This window comes from Crassostrea angulata, chromosome 3 (genome assembly GCF_025612915.1).
Source record: "Crassostrea angulata isolate pt1a10 chromosome 3, ASM2561291v2, whole genome shotgun sequence".
Classification (NCBI taxonomy): Eukaryota; Metazoa; Mollusca; class Bivalvia; order Ostreida; family Ostreidae; genus Magallana; species Magallana angulata.
In genome coordinates this window covers 29,322,541-29,348,694 of record NC_069113.1, presented here as the reverse complement: position 1 = coordinate 29,348,694, position 26,154 = coordinate 29,322,541, and the positions used below count along the sequence as shown (strand labels likewise).

At 32.7% G+C, this 26,154-nt stretch overlaps 1 protein-coding gene across 1 annotated transcript in view; it reads left to right on the top strand.

Annotated features, from left to right (window-relative positions):
* Positions 1–23,158, top strand: part of LOC128176505 (uncharacterized) — a 44,835-nt gene extending 21,677 nt beyond the window's left edge. The window contains exons 4-5 of the mRNA XM_052842900.1: positions 13,754–13,818; positions 21,452–23,158. Coding sequence (XP_052698860.1) covers positions 13,754–13,818; positions 21,452–22,057 — 671 coding nt within the window. The 3' untranslated portion in view covers positions 22,058–23,158. The remainder of the gene's footprint in view (positions 1–13,753; positions 13,819–21,451) is intronic.
* The last annotated feature ends 2,996 nt before the right edge of the window (positions 23,159–26,154 follow it).

Here is a 26,154-nt window from a genome sequence, read left to right as displayed (position 1 = left end):
AAAATAAAGGGCAAAAACATCGTACGGTATATGTATTCTTTATTTTTAATCACAATAAAGAATTTGGAAGGGCTAGTTGATATCGAGGTAGGGCAAGTACATTTTGCCTAGCTACTTGCCCTTCGGCAAGTGCTTTAAAAATGTATTTGTCAGCCCCTGCATGATCCCCAGTGGTAGGGTGGGCCACAATGGGGGGGGGGGGGGGGGTTAACTTTTTACATATTAGGAATATATAGAGTAAATCTTTAAAAATATTCTTCTCAAAAACCATTTGGTCAGAAAAGCTGAATCTTGTGTGGATGCATCCTCAGATAGTGTAGATATAAGTTTGTTTAAATCATGATCCCCGGTGGTAAGGTGGGGCTGGAATGGAGGGTAAAAATTTTACATACATGGAATATAATTTTTACATAGCAATTAATAGGGAATTTTTTTTAATTACCTGCTTAAACACAATTTCTCAACAAAAGCTGTAACTTAAGTCAGTTCAGATAGTGTACCAAGTAGATTAAAATTTGTCAAAATCATAATCTTCAGGAGTTGGGCCACCAGGAAGGGGGGAGTTCAATTTTACAAATGAAAAAAATTAAATTAATCATTCAGTTAAAAACTTTATGTCTTTATTATGTCTATTGTTGCTCAGGTGAGTGATGTGGCCCATGGGCCTCTTGTTCACTAAAGTAATAGGTTTCATAGTCCTTTTTGAAAGATTTCAGACATGAAGGTGGTCGTTATTACAATATTATAATTTTTTACTCCAAAATGAAACTTAATTAAATACATATATGACACTTCTCGATAAGTTTGGGTATAGGCTATGGTATTCAGGTGCTGTAAAGTCCTATTGGCCACTTGTTAATTTGAGAAATACTTTTTCTCGCAATTTTCATTTCTTTTTGTTGATTTTAATTTTATTAATAAGCTCACAGAGACAAAGTCAGGGGGAGCTTTTGCTATACCCTCGGCGTTGGCATCGGTGTCTGGACCTGGTTAAAGTTTTCGTTGCAGGTCCTGTATCTAAGTTTATATTACTTGTCCTATCTTAACCAAACTTGGTGATGAGTCTGGACCTACTTTTGGACTTGAAAGACTTGGATGCTGAATCTGGGCCATGAATTTCAGATGCTGGAAGAGGTTAAGGTTTTGGAGCAGGTTAAAGTTTTTAGAGTAGGTGCATTTTGATACCCATTTCTAACTTACTTATGGTCCTAAATTTACCAAACTTGCATGGATGGTGTGTCTTATGATATTGATGCACCAGACATTCTTGAATGCTGAATCTGAGCCATATGTTTCAGATGCTGAAGGAAGTCAAGGTTTTAAGAGCTGGTTAAAGTTTTTGGAGCAGGTGCCCTCTGATGATTAAAACTTTATTATTTCTGGTCCTAACTTCACCAACTTTCATTGATGATATGATACACCTGACAGACTTGAATGCTAAATCGGGGCCATAGGTTTCAGGTACTGGATGAGGTTTAGTATTTTGGAACAGGTCACATTTAATAGATAATAATTGCATAGTTTAATAATTTAAATATAATATAAATGAATCACAGAGGTATCTTCAGATGCAGAGCTGGATCTCCATTATCAAGGATGCTTAAAAAAAAAATACCTCACTCAAACTTGTTTGATAGATGTGTTTGTTATTATATGATATAACATGTTTACTATTTATTAGAATTGTATGATATGATACACATTTGTTTTATATGATACAATATTATATCATATATTATATTGTTAAAAATTATATGAAAATATATGATATTGTATCAATTTTTAGCTCACCGACACAAAGTCAGGGGGAGCTTATGCTATACCCCTGGCGTCGGCCTCAGTGTTTGCGTCAAAGTCCGGACCTGGTTATAGTTTTTGTTGCAGGTCCTGTATCTAAGTTATTACTTGTCCTATCATCACCATACTTGCATGGATGATGCATCTGGACCTACTTATGGACTTGAAAGACTTGGATACTGAATCTGAATCTGAATCCTGAATTTCAGATGTTGGAGGAGGTTAGCGTTTTTGGAGAAGGTAAAAGTTGTTGGTGCAGGTGCCCTTTGATAGCAATATCTAAGTTACTACTGGTCTTAACTTCACCTAACTTGCATGGATGGTGTGTCTTATGATACTGATGCACCAGACATGCTTGAATGCTGAATCTGAGCCATAGCTTTCGGATGCTGGAGGAGGTTAAGGTTTTTGGAGCAGGTGCCCTCTGATGAATATGTCTTAGTTAATATTGGTTTTTAACGTCACCAAACTTGCATAGATGGTGCATCTTATGATAATGACTAGACAGGATTGAATGCTGAATCAGAGCCATAGGTTTTGGATGCTGGAGGATGTTGGGTTTTAAGACCTGGTTAAAGTTTTTAAAACAGGTGCCCTGTGATGATGATATCTTAGTTATTACTAGTCCTAACTTCACTAATCTTGCATGGATGGTGCATCTTATGATACTGATGCACCTGAGGGGCTTAAATGCTGAATCTGAGCCACATCATTCGGATGCTGGAGGATGTTAGGGTTTTAAGACCTGATTAAAGTTTTTAAAACAGGTGCCCTGTGATGATGATATCTTAGTTATTACTTGTCCTAACTTCACTAAACTTGCATGGATGATGCATCTTATGATACTGATGCACCTGACAAGCTTGAATGCTGAATCATAGCCATATAGGTTTCGGATGCTGATTGGGATTTAGTTTTTTGGAACAGGTCACATGATTTATAGATAATAGCTTGCAGAGTTGATTTAACTCTAATATATTTGATTTGTAGAGGTAGCTTCAGATGCAGAGCCTGGTCTCCATTATCAAGGAAACTAAAAAAATCTTCTACCTCACTCAAACCTGCTTGATAGATGTGTTTCTTGTTAAATGATATAACATGATTCCTATGATAAAGTATTATATGATATGATACGCTATTGTTTAATATGATATGTTTTTATATCATATTATATTGTAAAACGTTTTATGATACAATATGATATTGTATTTTTTTTTTGTGTTGTATGATATGATATTGTTTCATGATATTGTTATGTTTAGTTTTGTATATTATGATACAATGTTGTATAATATGATATTGTATCATTATTGTATTATTTCATTACATGATACTATTACATATGATATTGAAATATATAATATTGTATCATATGATTCAGTATTGACTTGTGTTAATTTGACTGTCACTTGACTATTTAGTCACATGGGCGTCTTTTAGACAAGAAACTTCAATGCTAATTTGAGACAAAAAAAGACAAGGGCAAGGCAAACGAAGTTTGGAGATGGTTGTACGCCTACTTATTCAAAATTATTTATACATCATAGAAATCAATGCTCATTTAGTTGTAAAGTTCATTTATTATGCAAATTTCTAGGAAAACTGGTTACTTGTTGCAAAATTAGCGCATTTTTGTACATTTCTATTAGAATTACAAATAAACCTTCATTTCTCAACCAATGAGCACCAGTTTTCATAAAGTACATGTAAAAAGGAAGAAAATGATTTGAAGTTTAAAAATATCTATAGCCGCCTTGCCCTTGCCTTTTTGTATTTAATTTGTCAATCAGAAAGGTCTGTCAAATCAAATACACATTTCAAATGCACGTCATCCCAAAAGGGGAGATAACTCTATAAGCAGTAACTCTTCTGAAATAGGTGCGGTGTCATTGTCTCACCTAATCCAAATTTATTTTGAGATGTATTTCATCAGAACAATATACAAATGATTATCTAAACATAGTGTATCTGATTTATTTATTTAAAAAGGGACAATATGGTGTCTATGCATTTCCTCTGTTGTAATTATAGATATAAACAAAAACAGTTGTGCATCATTTTTTAGCTCACTTGAACCGAAAGTTCAAGTAAGCTTTTCTGATCACCTGTTGTCTGTCTGTCCGTTTGTCCATCTGTAAACTTTTCACATTTTTGATTTCTCTAAAACCACTGGGCCAAATTTAACCAAACCTGGTACAAACATCCTATGGGAAGGGATTCTAAATTGTTAAAATAAAGGGAGTAACCATTTTTAAAAGGAAGATAGTTGTGAAACGGTGAGTATAGGGTTTGTGTCTTTAAAAAAATCATCTTCTTAAAAACCACTGCACAGGAAATGCCAAAATTTACACCAAAGCTTGTTTATATAGTGAAGATTTTAAATTGTAAAAATCAAAGTTTAACATAGAATACGTAGGAAAAATGTTTAAAAATGTTCTTTACAGGAACCACTGCACCAGATATGGCAATATTTACGTAGAATCTTGTATATATAATTAAGATTCTAAATTGTAAAAATTGTGACCCTCGGATCAAAACTGGGGCCCCAGGCGGGGTTCAAAGTTTAACATAGAAATACATAGAAAAATGTTTACAAATCTTCTTCACAAGAACCAATACACCAGAAATGCTAATATCTATACGAAAGATTGTTTATATAGTGTAGATTTTAAGTTGTGAAAATCGTTACCCTTAGACAAAAACGGGTGCCCAAGGCGGTGTTCCAAGTTTTTACCAAGGAATACATAGGAAAAAAGTTTTAAAATTTTCTTCTCAAGAACCACTGCACCAGAAATACCAATATTTACATACATGTAGAAGCTTGTATATACATACATGTATATAGTGAAGATTCTAAATTGTGAAAATTGTGACCCTTGTACCAAAACTGGGGCACCAGGCGGGGCTCAAAGTTTTACATAGAAATATGTAGGAAAAATGTTTTAGAATCTTCTTCTCAAGAACCACTGCAGAAATGCCAATATGTACACCAAAGCTTGTATATATAGTTAAGATTCTAAATTGTAAAAATTGTGACCCTTTCACAAACACTTGGGCCACAGGCAGGGTTCAAAGTTTACCATAGAAATACATATGAAAAGTGTTTAAAAATCTTCTCAAGAACTACTGCATCAGAAATGCCAATATTTACACCAAAGCTTGTTTATAATAGCGAAGACTCTAAATTGTAAAAATTGTGACCCCCGGACCAAAAGTGGGGCCTCAGGCGGGGTTCAAAGTTTAACAGAAATATGTCGGAAAATGTTTAAAACATCTTCTCAAGATCAACTGCACCAAAAATGCCAATATATACACCCTGGACCAAAACTGGGGCCTCAGGCAGGGTTCATAATTTAAAAGAAATACGTTTAAAAATGTTTAAAAAAATTTACTTCTCAAGAACAACAGCACCAGAAATGCCAGTATTTACACCAAAGCTTGTTTATGTAGTAAAAACTCTAAATTGTAAAAATTGTGACCCTTGCACATTAGGTGGCACGAAGCGATGTTCCAAGTTTAACAGAGAAATACATAGGAAAAAAGTTATAAACAAATTTTTTTCAAGAACCACTGCACCAGAAATGCCAATATTTACACCAAAGCTTGTATATAGTGAAGATTCTAAAATGTAAAATGGTGATCATCTTTCTTAAACTGGGGCCCCAGGCGGGGTACAAAGTTTACCATAGAAATACGTAGGAAAAATGTTTAAAAAATCATCTTCTTAAGAACTACTGCACCAGAAATGCCAATATTTACACCAAAGCTTGTTTATAATAGTGAAGACTCTAAATTGTAAAAATCGTGATCCTTGGACAAAAGCGATGGCCCGAGGCAAGGTTCAAAGTTTAACAGAGAAATACATAGAAAAAAGTTTAAATTTTCTTTTCAAGAACCACTGCACCAGAAATGCCAATATTTACACCAAAGCTTGTATATATAGTTAAGATTCTAAATTGTACCAAAACTGGGGCTCCATGCAGGCGGGGTTCAAAGTTTTACATAGAAATATGTAGGAAAAATGTTCAAAGCAATATGAAGCTGCAATTTTCATGGTGAAGTTTTTTACGAAAATGATGTTTTTACTAAAATGACAAAAAATATGAGGTTTTATAAATTTCTGTTAGCCCATTTTTTGTTGGAAAAGCCGTTAAAAAGCCTAAATTGAAGCAAAATTGAATTATTGTCATCCTGTACAAAAATTAAACTGCTATATATTCCTTGGAAGAGAAATCTTTTTTCTGACAAAAATTAATGATTTTTTATCTAATCTTAAAGTTTAAGGTGGCTCACTACACCTTGAAATATTTTCTCAAATCAGCAGATAATTACTTGATTATAATAGATATCATAATGGATAAGAAGTATTTAAGTCAAACAGGCGAAAAATATGCAATTTTGGATGAAAAAATTACATTTTCGAAAATTTAATTCAGTAAACATGAACAAAAACTCAAGGCAGATTCGATCTTATGAACTGCGGCTCAGAAGCCCAATACTGTAACCACTGAGATATGACTATATACAACCGAATTGAACGATATAAACAGTTTAAAAAAACTTCAAATCCCCATCTTGTGACGTAGTGTCTTAAAAAGTGTAAGTCTGGATGTAGTGAGGTACCTTAAGTTACATGGAGATTTAGCATACTGGCAGGTTTTTGCAGCAAAATAAAATTTTAAAAAATAAAGCTCATTTTGCTTTTAATTAAAAAAATTTTTCTAAAGAAACACTGCACAAAAATGGCAACATTTACACCAAAGCTTGTTATATAGTGAAGATTCTAAATTGTAAACATCGTGACCCCCAGACCAAAATTGAGGCCGCAGTCAGGGTTAAAAGTTTAACAAAGGAATACGTAGGAAAAATGTTTAAAAATCTCCTTCTCAAGAACCACTGCACCAGAAATGCCACTTTACACAAAACTCTTATATATATTGAAGATTTTGAATTGTAAAAATTGTGACCCGTAGATGGGCCAAAACTGGGGTTTCAGGCAGAATTGAATGTTTAACAGAGAAATACATAGGAAAAATGTTTAAACATCTTCTTCTCAAGAACCACTGCACCAAAAGTGCAAATTTTTACACAAAAGCTAGTATATATAATGAAAATATGGTGGCCCCCAGACAAAATGGGGTCCGAGGTGGGGTTCAAAGTTTAGAATATATAAAAAAAAATGTTTAAAAATGTTCTTATCAAGAACTACGTACAATGCTTCAATTTGTGAGATTACTATGCAGGCATCCTTAGATAATTGAAAATTAAATGAATATTATATTGAATATGAAATTTGATGATAATTTTACCAAATCAACATAGTACTGAGGGATCAAATGAGATTGCTTAGAGGTCACGTGATGGTCAGTCTTGAAAGAAAATACATTTGATGCATTCATAAATTTACAAATTTTATTTTAAAACTTATTAATATGATTTATAAAGAGGGAACCAAAATTAATTGGGATGGGCATTTGATCCCTCAGTACTATGTTGATTTGGTAAAATTATCATCAAATTTCATATTCAATATAATATTCATTTAATTTTCAATTTTACCAAATCAACTGTACTGAGGAACCAATGAGATTTCAGAGAAATGCATCAAAAGTATTAAATAGTTAAAAACAGAAACCAAAACATTTTTATCTCAATATATACATATTTAATATTTACAACAGTAAATATACACCAGTTTATACACACTATCTCATATTGTAATATAAAACAATAACCCAGTCATTTTTTAGCTTTTTTCAATAAATTTTCTCCCATATTTTCATGAGTAATAATGTCTTTCTGATAAAATTTCCTGAATACACAATCTGATGCCCAGCCTGCCGATTTGAGAATAACATCAATTGGCACATTACACTGTTTTGCAGCACTGACTGCTGCACTCCTTGTACTATGAGGTGAGAATTGTTTCACATCAATCCCTGATTTACATAGCACAGTGAGTTCTTATCCAATTTGCCACTGTCTGTTTACATATCCTGTGAAATGGACTTACTGTACTAACAAACAATTGAGTCTCATCCTTTCTTAATCTTTTTGTTCTTTCAATATATACATGTAAAGTCTTCACAACACACAAGCTTTCATTTGTAAAATACTTGAACTCAAGAGGTGTCAAATGATATCCAGGGCGAGTTTGTTTCAACGTATCACCAATTTAAATTTTTACACCAAAACAATTAAATTGTACATTTCTAATATCTATCAATTGAAGTGTTTGACTACGTTGACCTGATAACAAAGCTAATAAAGTTACAAGTTTATGAGATAATAATCTAAGTGATATGGTATGAAGAGGCATCAAAGTTTCTAAATAATCTAACACAACAGAAACATCCCAAACATTGTTATATTTTGGTAATGGAGGTTTAATATTAAAAATGCCTTTCATGAATCTCTTCACTATGCTACTATTTACAACTAAATTTGACTGTTCATTTATCAATTCTAGAAAAACAGCTAAACATGATTTAGCAGTATTAATGCTACTACATCCAAGTCCCTGTTTGAACAGTTCTGTTAGAAATGACAAAATGTTATTTACAGATGGGTAAAAGTAATCAATCTTCCTTCCATCACAAAAACACATCCATTTTTTGAAATACACCCAATATTGTTGTTTGGTTGAGGGTCTCCATGAAGAGATGATGATTTCGGAAGGTTCTTGTGGTATTCCACGTTGTTGGAGAGTTTGCCTGATAATCTGCATGCACAAAGTCTTATTTTCTTCAATGGATGGGTTTTTTCCGGCTCCATTGGAAAGGACAAAATTTGTTGTGTTGGAGGGAGAATGATTGGATCTGCTACTAAGAGTTTCAACATTTTTGTGAACCAATGTTGTGTATTCCACAAAGGTGCCACCAGAATCATTTCTGCTCTGTCTATCTCCATCTTCTGTAACAGTCTGCCTATACAGCTAAAAGGTGGAAATGAATAATACAAAATATTACCATCCAAGTTCATATTAAAAGCATCAATTGCACATGCTGTTGGATCTGGTAGAAAGGACACATATTTCAGTAATTTATTATTTAGTCTAGAAGCGAAGAAATCAACATTTGGTTTGCCAAACATAGAACAAATTTCATGAAAAACATGATAATCTAGACTCCACTCTGTATCCATGGATAATTTTCTAGATAATTCATCTGCTATCACATTTTTGGCCCCAGGAACATGATTCACTGTAAGCCATATGTTCCTATCAATACACCAAAGCCATATTTTTCTGGTCAATTCATGAAGTAGATGTGATTTTCCTCCCATATTAGACAAATAGGCAACAGCTACGGTATTATCTAAGAACAGCTGAATGTTGCAGTTATGTAATGTTGAACAAAAGCACTGTAGAGTAAGGAAGGCTGCTTGCAGTTCCAAGTAATTGATGTGGTTTTGTTTTTCACTATATGACCAGTGACACCTGTTTTCTTTGTTTTATCACCTTTGACATGGCCCCCCCATGCTACTTTTGAACTATCAGTTTCCAATGATATTATTGGGGGTTCCCGGGATATTGGTTTAAAACTAGTTAACACATTATCAATCCACCAATTGAGTTGTTGTTTACTTGAATTGGATATGATCATTTTTGCATTATAATCTCCTTTAACGATTTTTAAATTGTGTTCTTTGTCATGTTCTAGCGATTTTGTGAACAGTGGCGCATGTTGAACAGCTGGTTCACAAGCCACTAATTTTCCTATCACCTGTGCAAAGTCACGGATACAAACTTCATGTTTCTTCATTAGATTTGAACAACAATGTATCACATCATTTGCTTTTTCCTGTGTCAAACTCACAGTCATTTTCTCAGAGTCAAGAATAAATCCCAAAAACACTATTTGTTTTGATGGTTGAAAAACTGACTTTGAAGGGTGAATTGTTAATCCTAAACTGTCTAGAATTTCCACTGTTTGATCTACATTTCTCAAACAAGATTCACAGGTATCTCCTTGAAGTAAACAATCATCAATATATGCAATAATGGAATGTCCTAACTTCCTTAGATGTGAAAACACGGGTTTCATAATTTTAGTAAAAATCCTAGGTGCTGAACTCAAACCCATTGGTAATGAAGTAAATTGAAAAAGCTCTTCTTTCCAAAAGAATTGTAAATATTTTCTATCTGAAGGGTGGACTGCGACAGAATAATAAGCATCCTTCAAGTCAATTGATGCAAAGTAACAATCTTTTTTCACTAAATTGATGGCTGACTTAAGGGTATCCATTTTGAAATGAATATGCTCAATATCATTGTTCAAAGGTTTAAGATTTAGAATAATTCTATGTCCCCCATCCTTTTTTGGTCTGGTAAAAATGTTTGATATGTATCCACTTGTGAAGTCAGTAGCTTTTTCTATAATGCCCATGTTAAAAAATCTATCAATTTCTTTTTGCACATGTATTTTTTCTTCACTTGAAAAAGGTATATTTCTTGGCATCTTAGTCTGTTGTGGTACACAAGAAAATTCTAATTTATAACCTTTCACTTGTTGAAGAGTCCAAGGATCTGATGTAATTTTCTTCCAGTTTTCTAAGAAATATTGAATTTTTCCCCCTTGAAAATTTTCTGGTGTGTTCACCACAGAATAAGCCCCAATCATATGTGGTAAATCACTTACATGTTGGTCTTACTACTTCTTCTGTACTGGTAAGTGGTTTTGGTTCCTGAATAACTTTGGCTGTTGGCGTCTCTCTAAAAAAGTTGACTTTGTATTTCGTTGACCAAATTGCCTGTGTCCAAATTTTGGAAAAGATGTCTTTTGTCTATCATAGGGCAGATATTTCCGATTGTTTCTGTCTGCTCCATTGGAGTGTACGATTTTTCTGCTTATTCGACGTGCATCTGTGATTTCTTTGATCTGTTTGTCAAGATCATCACCAAAAAGTTTGCTGGTAACGGGATTGTCCACAGCACACAATGTTTTAAATTCTTTGGTCAGCTCTGGCTTGAGAAAATCGCGACGACGTTGTGATAAATCAGCAAATGCTATTTGCATTAATTTGAAGGTGTCGTTAGTTAAGGCTAAAGCATTTTTGACATCCGTTGTTTTCATCTCAACTTTATTTGTAGCTTTGTTCATGAGTAAATCCATTAAATGTAACAATGGATATAAAGCCTTGCAAACAAGAGTCTGCGAATTTTGTAGTTTGAGATCATTGTCTCGTGCTCGTCGCCCCAATGAGGTCCAGATGCCTTTGTTTACTCTTGGAACTTGTAAATTTTCGCAATTTTCAGGCTTGTAATGTTTAGTCAACAGATCTTTCTTCTTATCGTCATTTATACGACTAGAAATTCCATCGTTGACTATTTTAGCCAATCTATCATTGACTTTCCCTGAACATTTCTCGTTCGTAAAAATGTTCAATTTGTTTAATCAGGTCTTCATCTTCATCTGAACTTATATGTTGGAGGAGATCGTCTAACTCCATATGAATGTCAGGTTTGTGTGACACTGTCCTCCGAATTTCCTCCATATCGTCGTCATCAGAATCATCGGATTCTGGTCTGCTGATGTGTATTTTCTCTGTCTTCTCTCGATTTTCAGTAACTGGAGTGTTGGATTTCAGTTGTTTAATCTCAAACATTAAATTGTGTAACAACGTTTGTTGTTGGTTCAAAATTGTCCCTAGTGTAAATTCACGTATGGGCGCCGCCATTGTTCCCGTCACGGAAGCCTCGCGAGATCCTGGATGGTTGTTATCACTGGCGGATCGTATTTCATTTGTATCTGGATCCATAATTAATTGACTGCACAACGGCATCGTCAAAATGTTAGATCCAGAATTGGATGTATTCAGAATGTCAGACCCAGAATTGGGTACATTATTATTCAACCCAGAGTTGGGTAAAGTCACGTTTGCATTATCATGATTAATGCCAGTCCCAGAATTGGGTGCACCAGCCTCCTTACCCAGAATTGTGTTAGGCATCGTGCATGTATCAAGTTTCAGGGAAAAATTCCCTAACTTCACTGCATTTAATTACAGAGGTAGAACTGCAAATTCCTCCGTTTATCATACAATCAATACACGATAATCTGCACTAGAGATGGAAAGTTCCGATATAAGCAATAAAATCCTTAATTATCCAAACTGCTTAAACACCAAAATCCACGTCTATACAATTTGAGAAACCTCTAAACACTGACCATCACGTGACCTCTAAGCAATCTCATTGGTTCCTCAGTACAGTTGATTTGGTAAAATGTAGATTCTAAATCAACAAAGCTGTGACCCCCAGCGTAATACTGGGGCCTTAAGAGGGGTTCAAATTTAACATTGAAATATATATTATGGAAATATTTAAAATAACTACAAAGCTACAGTTTGTGAGACTACTATGCAAGCATTCCAAGATAGTGTAAATTGTTAAAGCCAACCATAAACCAGGACCAATACTGGGGCCCCAGAAAGGGGTTTCAAGTTAAAAATAGATAAAGCATATGCTACGAAGTAGAATGTTACTACAAACTGTTGTTCAGGTAAGCGATGTGGCCCATGGGCCTCTTGTTTAGGTTACTGCATGCAAGAAGTTAGTAATATTTAAATTTTCAGGGAAAGAAAAGAAAATATGTGAGACCTAATAGCCCAAAATTATTTGAGGGTGGGTTGGGTTGGTGAAGCCCCTCTATAATAAAACAGACATATAACATGATTGAAATTTTTCTCATAATGTAATAAATAATGTAATAAAGGTGGGGGTAGGGGGTGATTTTATATAAGAATACATGTATATAGAGAAAAAGCTTTAAAAATCTTTTCTGAAACCAGTTGGCCAGAAAAAGCTGTAACTTGTGTTGAAGCATCCTCAGGTAGTGTAGATTCTAATTTGTTCAAGTCATGATCCCCTGGGGTAGGGTGGGCCCACCATTTTTTGGGGTGGGGGGAATTTTTACATAGGAATGTAAAGAGAAATATATTCTCTTTGGAAATTGATTAAGCAGAAAAGCTGTTGCTTGAAAGGAAGCATCTTCAGAAAAGTCAAAATCAAATAAAAAAGGATGAGACTATAATGGAGAGAGAAGGGGGGGGGGGGGGTTCGAATTTTTACGTAGGAAATAAATTTATCATATTGACATTTGTTGATTTTCAGTTGTTTAGACTGGATTATTCTTTGACCACACAAAATGTTCAAAATTTGATGTAGGTTTATATTTATATGAACAGTTGTTTAAGACCATTTTGAGAATGACAATGGTCAATATTTGATATAACTATGAAATCATATAGTTGCAAAAGGTGCTCAAAATAAAAGCATCTTTAGAATATTTTGAAAATCTTTTCAAACAGGATCAAATTTACACATTCTTTGTCCCAATATTTTGGATATGACTTCATAAAGTTGAGTTTATTATGACTAGTGTTGCTCAGGTGAGTGATGTGGCCCATGGGCCTCTTGTTGCCTATGTTTGTTTTTGACATTGTGCTGCATGTTGATTTTATTATCAGTATGCTATATTTTACCAATTTAATCTCATCCAATATTCAATATGATCAACTAATTAAATGCAAATAACTTGAACCCAATGTGGCACAAGTTTCATCTTTCTGTGTCACGCTTCTTGTCTATGCAATTTTGGGACAGCCCTTGTACAAGCTATATAAAACAGAATAATCAGCTTTGAATCTGGCTTTCAAATCAAGAACAAATGTAAACCTAAAAAATGGAATGAAATTAAATTGTTGCATGAAAAGTATGGATTGTCATATACCATTTGACAATTGACATGGTGAAAAAAATGTATCAGAGGTAAAATCATTGTTTACTATTGTTCTTTAGAGATCATAATTTAATTATTGATATTCATATAAATATCACTAGGTAGATATAATGTAAATAATGTTGAGATGCAATACAAATGTCTTTTGTTTGAATTCACAAAGAAAAATGGTTGTTCAAATGATACAGTTCAGTTATGGTCTGTTTGTTAAATAGGTACATATACAGAATCCAACAAACCAATTGATACAACCCATGCGGGAGTTGGTACCACCCCATTGGTAGGTATGACCTGCACATGGTTCACTTTTTCTTTTCACTTTGATATGTCTATCTATAACAATTCATTGATACATGTAGATATATCTTTTTTACCTAAATTGTGATTCAACATTTATTGTCTGCATGCATATCAATTGTGAATGCAGATACCAAATCTATCAAACAATAATAGGCTTTCTTTGGTGGTTAATGCAATTATTTGTGTATAAAGATAGAGGGCATTGCAGAAAAATAACATCAACTCACTTCAATTGGCTATGTAAATGTTTACTTCAAAGATCCCTACATTCATAGTCAGTATACGCCACCAAAGAAAGCATTGCTATCCGTTTTTGTCTGTCGAGGTGTGATGTGCGTTAACAATTTTACATTTTACATAACTTCTCCTTAAAAACTACAAGTCCAGTTGTTACCATTTTTGATGTGAGGCATCTCTATGGCAAGAGGAATCTAAATTGTGAAATTCATGACTCTACCACCCCCAGGGCATCACAGGTGGGGCCAAATATGAAAAAAAGCCAAATTTTCAAAAATCTTCTTCTCTACTCGGGCCACACATGTGAGGAAAAAACTGGCTGCATGGTTATGATGTCCATGAAGCCCTCTACCAAAACTGTGAAATTCATGGCCCCTGTGTCAGGGGTTCTGGCTCTGGGGTGGGGCCAATATGGCCATATAGTGAAAATGTATTGAATCTTAGAAAATCTTCTTCTCTACTCCCATGTATATTTGTTAAAAACTAAATGCATGATTATGATGTCCATGAAGCCTTTTACCAAAATTGAGAAATTCATTGCCCCTGTGTCAGGGGTTCAGGCTCTGGGTTGGGGTCAATATGGCCATATAGTTAAAATGTATAAAATCTTAGAAAATCTTCTTCTCTACTCCCATATATATTTGTTAAAAACTAAATGCATGATTATGATGTCCATGAAGCCCTCTTCCAAAATTGTGAAATTCATGACCCCTGTGTCAGGGGTTCAGGCTTTAGGGTGGGGCCAATATGGTCATATAGTAAAAATGTATTGAATCTTAGAAAATCTTCTTCTCTACTCCCATATATATTTGTTAAAAACTAAATGCATGATTATGATGTTCATGAAGCCCTCTACCAAAATTGTGAAATTCATGACCCCTGTGTCAGAGGTTTAGGCTCTAGGGTGGGACCAATCATGGCCATATAGTAAAAATGTATTAAATCTTTAAAAATCTTCTTAACTCCCACACATGTGGGCAAAAAACTGAATAAATGGTTATGATGTCCACTATCTCCTCTACCAAAATTGTGAAATTTATGGTCAGGGGATCAGGACATGGAGAGGCAATATAGCATTAATGTATGTAATGTTTAAAAATATATTAGAAATGTGCGTATTATTTGGATTTTGATTTCTGTTAATTTATGAAAAAATACCAGCTGTTGAATTAAGTCATTTTCTTGGAGAATATTGCATATAGGGTACACCATTTCTCTGTATAGGTATTGTTTATCAATTCAGGGTTGACAAATGGATTGTGATACAAGTACAGTTTGCATAATAAAACCCACTTTGCTATCATATTGACAGCTTTTCACTTGTATGCAATTATTGTTGTTCAATCGTTATGTTATGTGGTACACTCTTGGAATGCCACATCTGCCATAAGGTCATTTCTATATGATTTTTATTGGTTTATCTTTTATATGCAATGGTAATATCTTTATATGCAGTGGTGACATTATTATATACACTGCTAACATCATTATATACTATGATGGTACATATATTTTTGAAAATGACATATTTTTCTAAACAAAATATCCCTCATCCAGCAGAAGATGTTTTATAATTCAGTACATGTGTCAGGGGTTCATGTAACATTGAAAAAGATTAGGTGCACATGTAAATATATTACAATGACAACCATTTTTTAAACTAATTTTATTTCGACATTATTTTCAAATTTATTTGAATATGGGTATTCATTGGATTTTTCACCAAAAAAAGTTCAATGATCAAGATATTGTGAGATCGATGTATATTAAGGAGAGTGAAACTCTCTCTCGTGCAAATTTAAAATATTCGACAAGATTAGGAAATGTGCAGTTTCATTGAATGCAGCATCTTTTTCAAAATAAAGCTGGTCCTCGTCACCATTAAAACTTTTCAGATTCAGTTTACAACCTCATTATAAAGTAACAACTGAAATTAAAGAAGTTACCACACCATATAATGAAATGATCACATCATGTAAAGAACTGACCACATCATATAATGACTCAACAGCAGCATATAATAAAATTGTCACATCATATAAAGGATTTATCATTGCATTTAATGCTTTCACCACAATACATAACAGTTTTACCACCATGCATAATGATTTTAACACACCATTATGTGAAATTAGTATTGCATGTAATGAACTTATAACTTAATGTCAAGAAGTTGCACTGAATAAAAAGATTTTGCAATTGCACATGAAGAGTGTACCACATAACATATAATAATTGAACAACAATACATTATGGGTTTATCTCTGTATAAAATGAGTTTATCACTTCAAATAAAGATTTATTCATGGCATAAAATGAATAAACCAATGATCTTATGACATAACATGATATCCACTTACATTTATTACAAAGATTTTACCACTGAATATAATGATGTAATCATTGTATATAATGATATTACAGTGTATATAATAATGTGACCACGTGCACTGCATATAATGATATAACCATTGCATATAAAATATAAACCAATTTAAATTATATGGAATTGACGTTAAGGCTGCGAAAGCGTTCCATATCTGTGACTTATCCTGATTGTGATTAATAGCAACAATTGCAAGAAAATGGCATTGCAGTCTTTTCCATTGGTAATTTGGTGCAGGGGAAAATGCAAATAACACACAAAAGGATCCAACAAAAATTGAACAAAATATGTAATAAAAAGTTTATTTCTCTTCCACCCACCAACCCAATATAAGTTTTTCCATTATGTCATTTATTTACTGATAACTTGATACTAAGTTGACTTGGGTCTCTTGTTAAGTAACCTAAGTCACTTAGATCATCTATTGCTATTCGTTTTTGTCTGCCATCATACAGAGTGTTATCATTTAAACATTTTAAGCCTATTCTTATAAACTACTTGGGTTATCTTGACCAATTTGGTGTGTAGCATCTATAGGAGCAGGGGAACACAAAGTGTGAAATTCATTACCCCAACCCTCAGGGGCCATATATTTTGGGTAAAAACTTAAAAAATTAGTGCAGTTTTTAAAAAATTTTCTTTAATCGCTACAACTGGACATTTGGCAAATTAATATTTAAGCATATGGTTATGATGAGCAGGTAGCTTCTATATAAATTATGAAACTAATGGACCCAGGTCAAGAGCAATGGTGGTAAGGTGCATTGGGACACAAGTGGTCATCATAACTATGCATTACCGGTATTTCTGTAAAAATCTTCTTCTCTACAACTGGAATATCAGCAGAATTCCCATTTCGCCTTTCTACTTTTTAACACTTTTCTTTCTGTATATCACAGTCAAGGCATATTAAGATCACACCATTTGATTCTGATAATCTGCACTGGCAACAAGACATGATCCAGTTCTATGAATCAAAATACTGTTTTGATAATAAATTTATTATATACCCTTCCATTTAAAGGTGAAAATTTTAAAAATCTTCTTTTTCAAATCAACTGTACAACATTTAATAATTTAGCCCAAAAAAGGCAAAAGGAATTTGGAAATCTTGTTAAAAAAGTTTTTACTTTGTACTATATCATCAGTTTCAAAGAGTGGTCAATAGAATTAACAGTATCATTGATAATAAATAAATTAGGGTCCCATTTTTTTCCAATATATAACGAAGCAAAGGACTGTATATGATATGGGCTTAAAATGGCCCCCTAAAATGATCGAACATCATTATTTTACTGTAATTCTTTGTTTACTTTTTAGCTTTTCCCCGCCATTTTTTGCATTTTTAGCATTAAAACAGCTTGTTTTCAAGCAATTTTTCTTTCAGAAAACATGGAGCGCATGCTTGAATAAACAAAATATCTTATTCAAAGATGAATCTAGCCAAGACTAATTAGTGAATTAAAAAATTTTCTTGTTCAAAGCATCGCTTTATATTTCCCATCAGTATAAAGATAAGGAAAATGTCAATGTTTGACTGATTTTGATTGAAGTATAAAAATTATGTCACGTCTGACGTCAAATATATACTGCCAGTAAGTGCAAATAATTCAAATAAATAGGTGAAAAATATATTTTTTAGCAACTAGCTCTTCTAAAAATTAACTTAAAAATTTATTGTACTCAAAACACTTTAGAAAATGGCGAATCATGGGAGCCAAATTTGACTCATATCAGTATAGTTCTTTACTCTTGATTTCTCAAAGTCTTCTCGAAACCTATGATCCCTCAAAGTCAAACTGCAGTCCTGTTACTCATAATCTATTGCTCAATTAAAAACATGCCGGTCAGTCTGAAAAACTCTGAACTCTTGAAGACTCCAACTCTTGATCCATCGAAGATTTTCCTCAGTCACAAGGACTGAGAGCTATCGTGAGTCACCTGTATATGATATGGGCTTAATATGGTTCTCATACTGTAAACCAACTTTTATTCCTGACAACTTTATTTTGCAAATAACCTGAGATACACTCTGTTGTGGCGACTAATTTTCATGATCAAGCCTTATCTATAACCGTTTTGTTATTGAATTGAATTGAACTTTATCTATTTTACAACGATTGATAAGCAAGTTCTAAGATTCGCAATAAAGAGGCTCTTTCAAAACTCCCGAAATTTCCAGCACGCGAATAAATGTTGGTTTACAGTAATTCGTAATTTTTAAAAGTGCTGCAAGTACATTAATTTGGTATGTTATTTTTGGGTATAGTTGATATATGTTTTTACAGTAAAACTTGTTTAGTATGAACATGGATAGAGCAAATTCTCGGATATAGCAAAGTTTGAGTCCTTGGGAAAATTCTTCACAAATCTTTGCAAAATTTTATGGTTATAACAAAATATGCATATAACGAATTTACAGATATTATAAGCAAACTGATTTTGAGTCCCATAGAGGTGAATGATAATGAAATTTAACACTTTTATAACAAATTTCTTTACTGTTTAAAAAGTTTGCATTACCATTTAACATAATAGTTTAAATGAATTTAGTTTTATGAAAGATTTAAATTCACAATCTGATTGTTAAAGGTATCAAAGTAATGTATTTTAATTTTAAGCCCAAATTAGTAAAAATTATTGTCTTATTGAAGAAAACATGTATATAGTGAATATTATACTTGTATGACATCAGAAGTGCCGCTTTTTATTGTAATTCAATCAAAAATTGACATTTTTTAATCATTTATTGAATGAAAAATATACAGTGATGCTTTGAACAATAACCAGTTTTTTTTATTGATCACTTATAAATCTTTGATAGCGAGCGCAGCTCGCCGGCGCGAAGCGAGCTCTACCGGCAAGGCGTGTGTGAATAGAAAATTCGGACTAGTTGCACATTTATTCAACGGATTTTTTTGGCGTCAGTAAATCGGACCAGTAATGCCTTTTTTTAATCGTCCCAGTAATTCCCTGTAAATATGGTTTCCCATTTCACACTCTCACGAGATCAATTAAGATAAAAGACTATGTACATCATGCATTGTATATAAAATAATTCCATTACATAAGACTAACAGAGTTGTCGTTCCTTCGAGTGACGTCACAATGGATTTCTTGCACATTGATCCCACAGAATTTTTCGGAGTCAGTAAATTTTGACCCACAATGCAATTTATCAATGTCGGACGATCTCACTAGACTTGATTCCTTCTCGCGAGAATCAAAGTAAAACTTTTGAGAAACAGATAAATTGTGTAATTTCATGAATATCATGCTTTTTACGTAAACAAAACAGTATATTTCACTTAGTTTTTTTTCCAGGGTTTTTCAAAGAGACAGATGACACTTGACCGACGTCAACTTTGATGTCACAATAAGGGGAAATTACTCTAAGTAGTTATTGTAAATCTGCTGGAATATAAATACCAAAATCTTCTCAAAATCTTGCAAAGCTAAAGAATTGGGACATCTTTTTTTTTTTTTTAATAGGAAACAGTTGTAACTTGCTCTCATTTGGATGAATGCTCACATTTATTTTATTCACTATATATTTACAGTAATTAATTTCCAGGAACGTTTTTTAAAAGGGGGCGCGGCAGCATCATTCAAAAAATATTTACAAGTAAAATGAAATTCTAATCTGGGTGAGGAATGGTGAGTGCGTAGTATGCATTTAGCTCTTTAACTGCTCAATGGTATCTTTATTTTCACATTTATTACATTCTCCCGGGGGGGGGGGGGGGGGGGGGGGGGGGGGGTCCAAAACCGATTTTCTTATATGATCAGCAATTATTTTTTTAATACGTAAATTATATTTTTTTTAAAACGGTGGGGGGGGGGCTCTATGATAAGTCATTTTTTTATATGCAAGTTTAAGAAAAATATCTGCTGCAAGAAAAGAGGAAATAAACTGCAATAAACATTATGTTAAAATCGTTATTATTCAACAACATTGTAAAAACTGAGATAAATTCTATTTAAATAAATAAACAATCTTATAAATTATGAATTATGAAAATTTACAAGAAAAAATAGGCATGTTTATATTTTATTTTGCATTCAAATTCATTTACGTTACGTTGATACTTTTATTTTTATTGATGTATCATAATTCATTATTTGATCAAATGCTGCGCTCGCCCCAACGGTCGCACCGTAAAACATATTAAATTGTTTGATAAAAATTGTTTGTTTGTGCAAGCAATTGGTCAATGTTTTCTGAAAGAAAAACTGCTAGAATACAAGCCGTTCTGTGTAAAAAAAAAATGTGAAAATGGAGGGAAAAGGTTGATTTTATGATGTCAAATTTCAAAATTGTTGGCATTTGATTAAAATGAAAATTATGAAAAAAACTTCATATGTATATTTGTACAAAGAAAGAAAGAATAACAGTAAATTGGTGAAAGGGGTCATATTTGGCCCATATCATACACAGTCCTTTCATTATGTTGGATTCGTATATTGTTTTAGGCCTGTCATCAGTGACCTGTGGTGCTTGTTTTTGTCATTGGTTTTGTTATTGTCAGGCTAGCACAACACCTCTTAAAATTCTTGAAAAAATAAACTTTGTAGTTCATAAAAACACTACATGTAAATGTGCACTTTGACATGAAATTTTTTTCATTTAACTTAGAATTTTGGCCATTACATGTATTTAACATATAATACTAAAAAAATCAGCACAACTCCTCTTAAACCTCTAAATAAAATTTCATGAATCTCGGTGGTTAATAAAGACATTTATTTATCAGTAGATGTGCTTATTTGCAAATGATTTTGTTTTGATAATTTTTTCTTTAAGATATGCTTCTTTTGTAAAATTATTTGTTGTATTTAGTGCACACTTTGCCATTCAGTTTGTGTAGCAATACACTGTATTGCCAAGTAATATAGGAGCATGAAGTATGTGAGCTTGTTCTCTTTGTTTCATATAGTTTTATTTCATTACAATTTGTAATTTAAGAGGTTTTCTTCCTCTGATTCACAGGATGGTGCCTGGGTAGACACTACAGAGGGTTTACTGGATTGGAGGACGGGAGGTGCTAGCTTTAGTGGCCGAGTGCCTGCAATGGAGAACCAGGGACTCCCACTGCCAATGGATTCCAAATTCAATTTTCACATTTCAAACGATGTGTTAAATACAATTTGTGACTTAGAAAGTAGACCAAATTTAACATTCAGCAGAAAAGGCAGAGGTGATAGGACAGAAACAGCTAGCACTTCCTGTAAAGTTGCCAAACTGTCTTCTGGGGTGGGGTCTGAGCATTCCGAGAATGGTGAGTTGTCCAGTGGGAGTAGGACTTCTGGGACAGGGGATGGGGGTGGTACAAGTGAATCTGATGACATGTCCACCAAAGGGCAGCACCAGGATGTCAAATGTAAGCGATACAAAAGAACTCAAGAGGCACTTCAAAGCTCAGGGCTTCTGGATGTGACCATGAAGACTGCTGAGCTCATCAAAAGAAATCGGCAGCTACAGAAAGACATTCAGGATTTCAAGAAAGAAACTGTTGAGTTTCTAAAATCAGTGTTAAAGAATCCAGAAAATAAAGAATATGCAAAAGTTATTCATGGCAAAACTTCAACATCATGAAAGAAAGACATTTGTACAGCAGCAATGATTTGAATGTAGTGTTAGATGATTGGCAGTAAGAATGCTATACTGTTCTCTGCAGGAACTTTTCGCTGTTATTTCAAAATTCCAATGATATTTTTTTATATGATGAATTACCATTTATAGATAATTTAAGTATTTATTTTAAGTTAAAATAGATGTACTTGATTTAGTAGAAACTCTCATATATATGAAGAGGTCCACTTATTCTTCCATAGATTAAACATGTTTTATGTTAGCTATTAAATTTGATTTTTGATAATTTAATTCTAACCCTGAACTAAAAAAATTAGACAAAATGCCGTCATAATTGAAGGTAATAATATTTACATGGATTGAAATCTTGTATGTGACACTATATAGGTAGTACTGTTTGGTAGACTGACAAATGAAAATAATAAGAAGGTTTACATATGTGGAAACTTGTGACACCTCTACAGACTGGGATACTTAAAAAATAATGACGCAACCATCATCTTGTGTACTTTAGCTTAAAACAGATTATTGACATTAAATTTCATATAATTCATCAAGAAGCAGCATCTAGAGGCAAAATTTAAAATATCAAACTAATAATATCTTAATTTTGCAACAAATATTAATACTGTGGTTTCATTTTTGAATTTATTAACATTAATAGTTTGTGGATTTTGTAAAGTGCACAGTTTTAAAGACTCTCAGACTATGGTCCTATCAATACATCATAATAAAGAAAATAGAACTTCAATAAAAAAATCAGTTCAACAAATGAGTTCAGATAAAACACAAAGTCACAATATTCACAAAGAGAGACTCATAGTTCATTCACATTGTTATATAAACAGTACTGTATATGTAATTGAATTGTAGAATTGGTTTTAGATTTTGAAATCTAAAATTATCTTTCTTTTGTTATTTTTTTTATGGTAAACATGGGTGTTCAATTGATGCTAAAGTAAATTTCATAATTCGTTTTAATTATAGGATTACGTTGTTACTTAAAAGTTTTACAATGTATGATTAAAGTACATTCAATAACTGTATATACATGTACAATATATGTGTGTGTGTGTGTGTTTGTGTGTGTTTGTGTGTGTGTGTGTGTGTATATATATATATATATATATATATATATATATATATATATATATATATATATATATATATATATATAAAAAAAACTTTTAATAGTCTATTTTCAAAGGCTTGATATTTGTAGAATGATTAAAGTTCATATTAAAGTTCAACTTAAATTGATCATTAATACATGTAAGTACAAGTAATGATTTTATGATCTTTTATGATCAATATAAGTTGAACTTAAAAAATAATGTGAACTGATGGCAAAATGATTCGATACAGCTTTTATTTCTTCTATAATACTGTATAAGAAAGTACAAGATACTTCATCATCGAAACGCAAGAGAAAATTTCAATATGGCAGCTCATAAAGTAGCCCTTAACTTACTACTTCAGTTAGAAGAACACTAGAATTTCTATTTGTGTGTTATATGTATGGTATGTGCACTGTTTTTGAAAGAAAAAGACACCATTATTTCATTTTATCGATGGCAATATTAATTGGTTCGGATATGAAAATTTTTATAATATAAATAATTTGTTACATTGTAATACATTTATTTTGCCATTGAATGCATTGAATAAACCCAATATTGAATGAAGGAAGTACTATGGTATAGGACACCTTCACATTGTGATGTACTTTCCATCGAAATAAACAATAACATTAACTATAATTTTGTTCCTTTTATCTTTCGCAATATTGATGTCTTATAGAACAATAGGATATAGTGTCTACCGTTGATCTGAAGGAACTGATTTCAAAACTTGCAAGGGCTTTAGCAACTTTTACTATAACTTTCTAATAGAGTTTGTGAACTGCAAAATGTACAGTTTGGTAATTAAAAGGGTATTATTTTGAATGTGATGTCCGTTTATCCACATTTAAGGTGTTCTTTCTCCTCAGCTTCAAAGTAATTTTTCATCATAAAATGTTATCTACCATTCAAACTTTACAAATGAAAAGATATGGAAAGAAAGTTATTGATAGTATCCATGCAATTTACGAAGTTATTGTTATTTTGCTTACAATGGATATAATGGAATAAATGTACGCAGTGGCATCGGAAGCAAATTGAAAAGTGGGGGAGGGGGCTAGACTTATCAGAAATCTTGACAAGCAAAAGAAAAAAAGTTATCTCCCGCCCGACGCCAGTGGTACGAGTCGATATCGAATAAGAAAAAAAAACTAGACCAACGAGTGGGTCTTCCGTTAACTCTAAGAAGCAGGGCTAATATTTTTTCTATAGTTAAATTGAAAGAGTCTCACAATGAAATTGATACATTGTTTTTAGAAATCCGTCCAGTATTAACAAAACCATCTAATATTTTGAGCAACATGTATTGATAGAATTTGCTTACCGGTCAAATTTGACCGAAAGAACGTCAAAGAGTTAACACAGGTAACTTAAACAAAAAGAAAACAATCGAATAATTCTTGGTACGGGTTAACAAAATCCGAACGATTCAGAGTACGAGTTAACAAAAAACTTATTGACTTCAAACAATGTTAGCTTATATAAAAAGCTTACCGTCTTTAGAAAAAACTCTTAACAGCAACAAGATATCAAAGATAATTTAATTATTTTTTTTTATAAAACTGTCGCTTTTTTCTTCATGCAATGGCGTGCCGAATTAAATATGTGCCTTTTAAGCGTACGTGCTCAAAATTGAAAACATTGTTTACAGCGTGTTATTTATTATAGATCGACTGTAGTAGGTAAAAAGAGATCTTAGGAGGGGTGTATCACTATAGTAAAATCAAAGTTAATACAACTGCATCCAGTATCATTTAGTTTTACTGATATAAGTTTTACCGTATATAATATAGAAACTTGATTACTGATATTGGCCATACCGTATCAAATTTCATTGGTATTTGTATAATCAAAACAAAAAGAAAAGAACAAATTATTTCAAGAGATGTTACAGAATATTGCTTTCAACTATCTAACTGAAACATGAAAGTGTGAATTTCACTAATGGCCATTTTTATTCTTTCGTTTTCTCACTTTTTAAGATTTGAAATGTACAAAAATTGTTAAGTTGTACGTAAAAACGATTATCAATAAATAATCTCTTTTGCACCGAACAGTATTTCAACCAATTTTTCACATCATTTATTTTCTACCAATCACAAGGGGGAAGTGCACAACCCGGAGACTGTAAATTATTTCAGCTCTTTATACCGTCTTCCAAAGAAAACGGTAATAATAAAAATGTGAAAGTACGATTTAACAATTATTGCATTCGTCTAGGTATGAGTTAATTCAACTTTGAACGTAACACTATTTTCTAAACCAAGAATGCAAATTCAAAATTTCCGGAAAATTCAAACTCCCCAATATCTCGTAATGCATCATCCGATTTTTAAACGAAGTACAGTTTTAAATTAAGCTTAACAAGCTCTTTTTCTTTGCTTGTAATTTAACCCCTAATTTGGCCCCTAATTTGAGGGGATAGCCCCTTTTTCTTGATATCAAATAAAAGGTATCACAAATATAAACATGATTTGTTCAGCAAGTGTTCAAGAAATAATACCCCTTCTAGAAATATCTGAACAATTGTATTTAAGGGGCCGACCACTAAACCCCATACCGGGACCGCCAACAAATTTTTAGAGGTAACATTTTGTTAAGAACATAGTTCCCAATAACGTTTGTTCTTCAATGCTTTAAAAAATTATATCCCCTTATTTAGATACTAATGATCAAAGATTTGGAAACCCCTAATTACGTAACATGAATTTGAGTATGGTACTGTATAGATAAACAGCTGTGCAATGAACAATTTTGCTTCTACAATTAATAACAATTTAAATTTTTGCTTATTTGAGGGGCCAGCCCCTTTTTCTTGATTTTAAATGAAAGAACGTGTTAATCTAAACATATTTTGCATTACATTTCTTAACAAAATATTTGCAGATTTAAAACTATTCCATAAAATGTGCAAAGATTTAGTGAACAATTATGCTGTCAATTTTCGAGTGCGGGTGAGCTTCGGCGCCTTGCGCATTT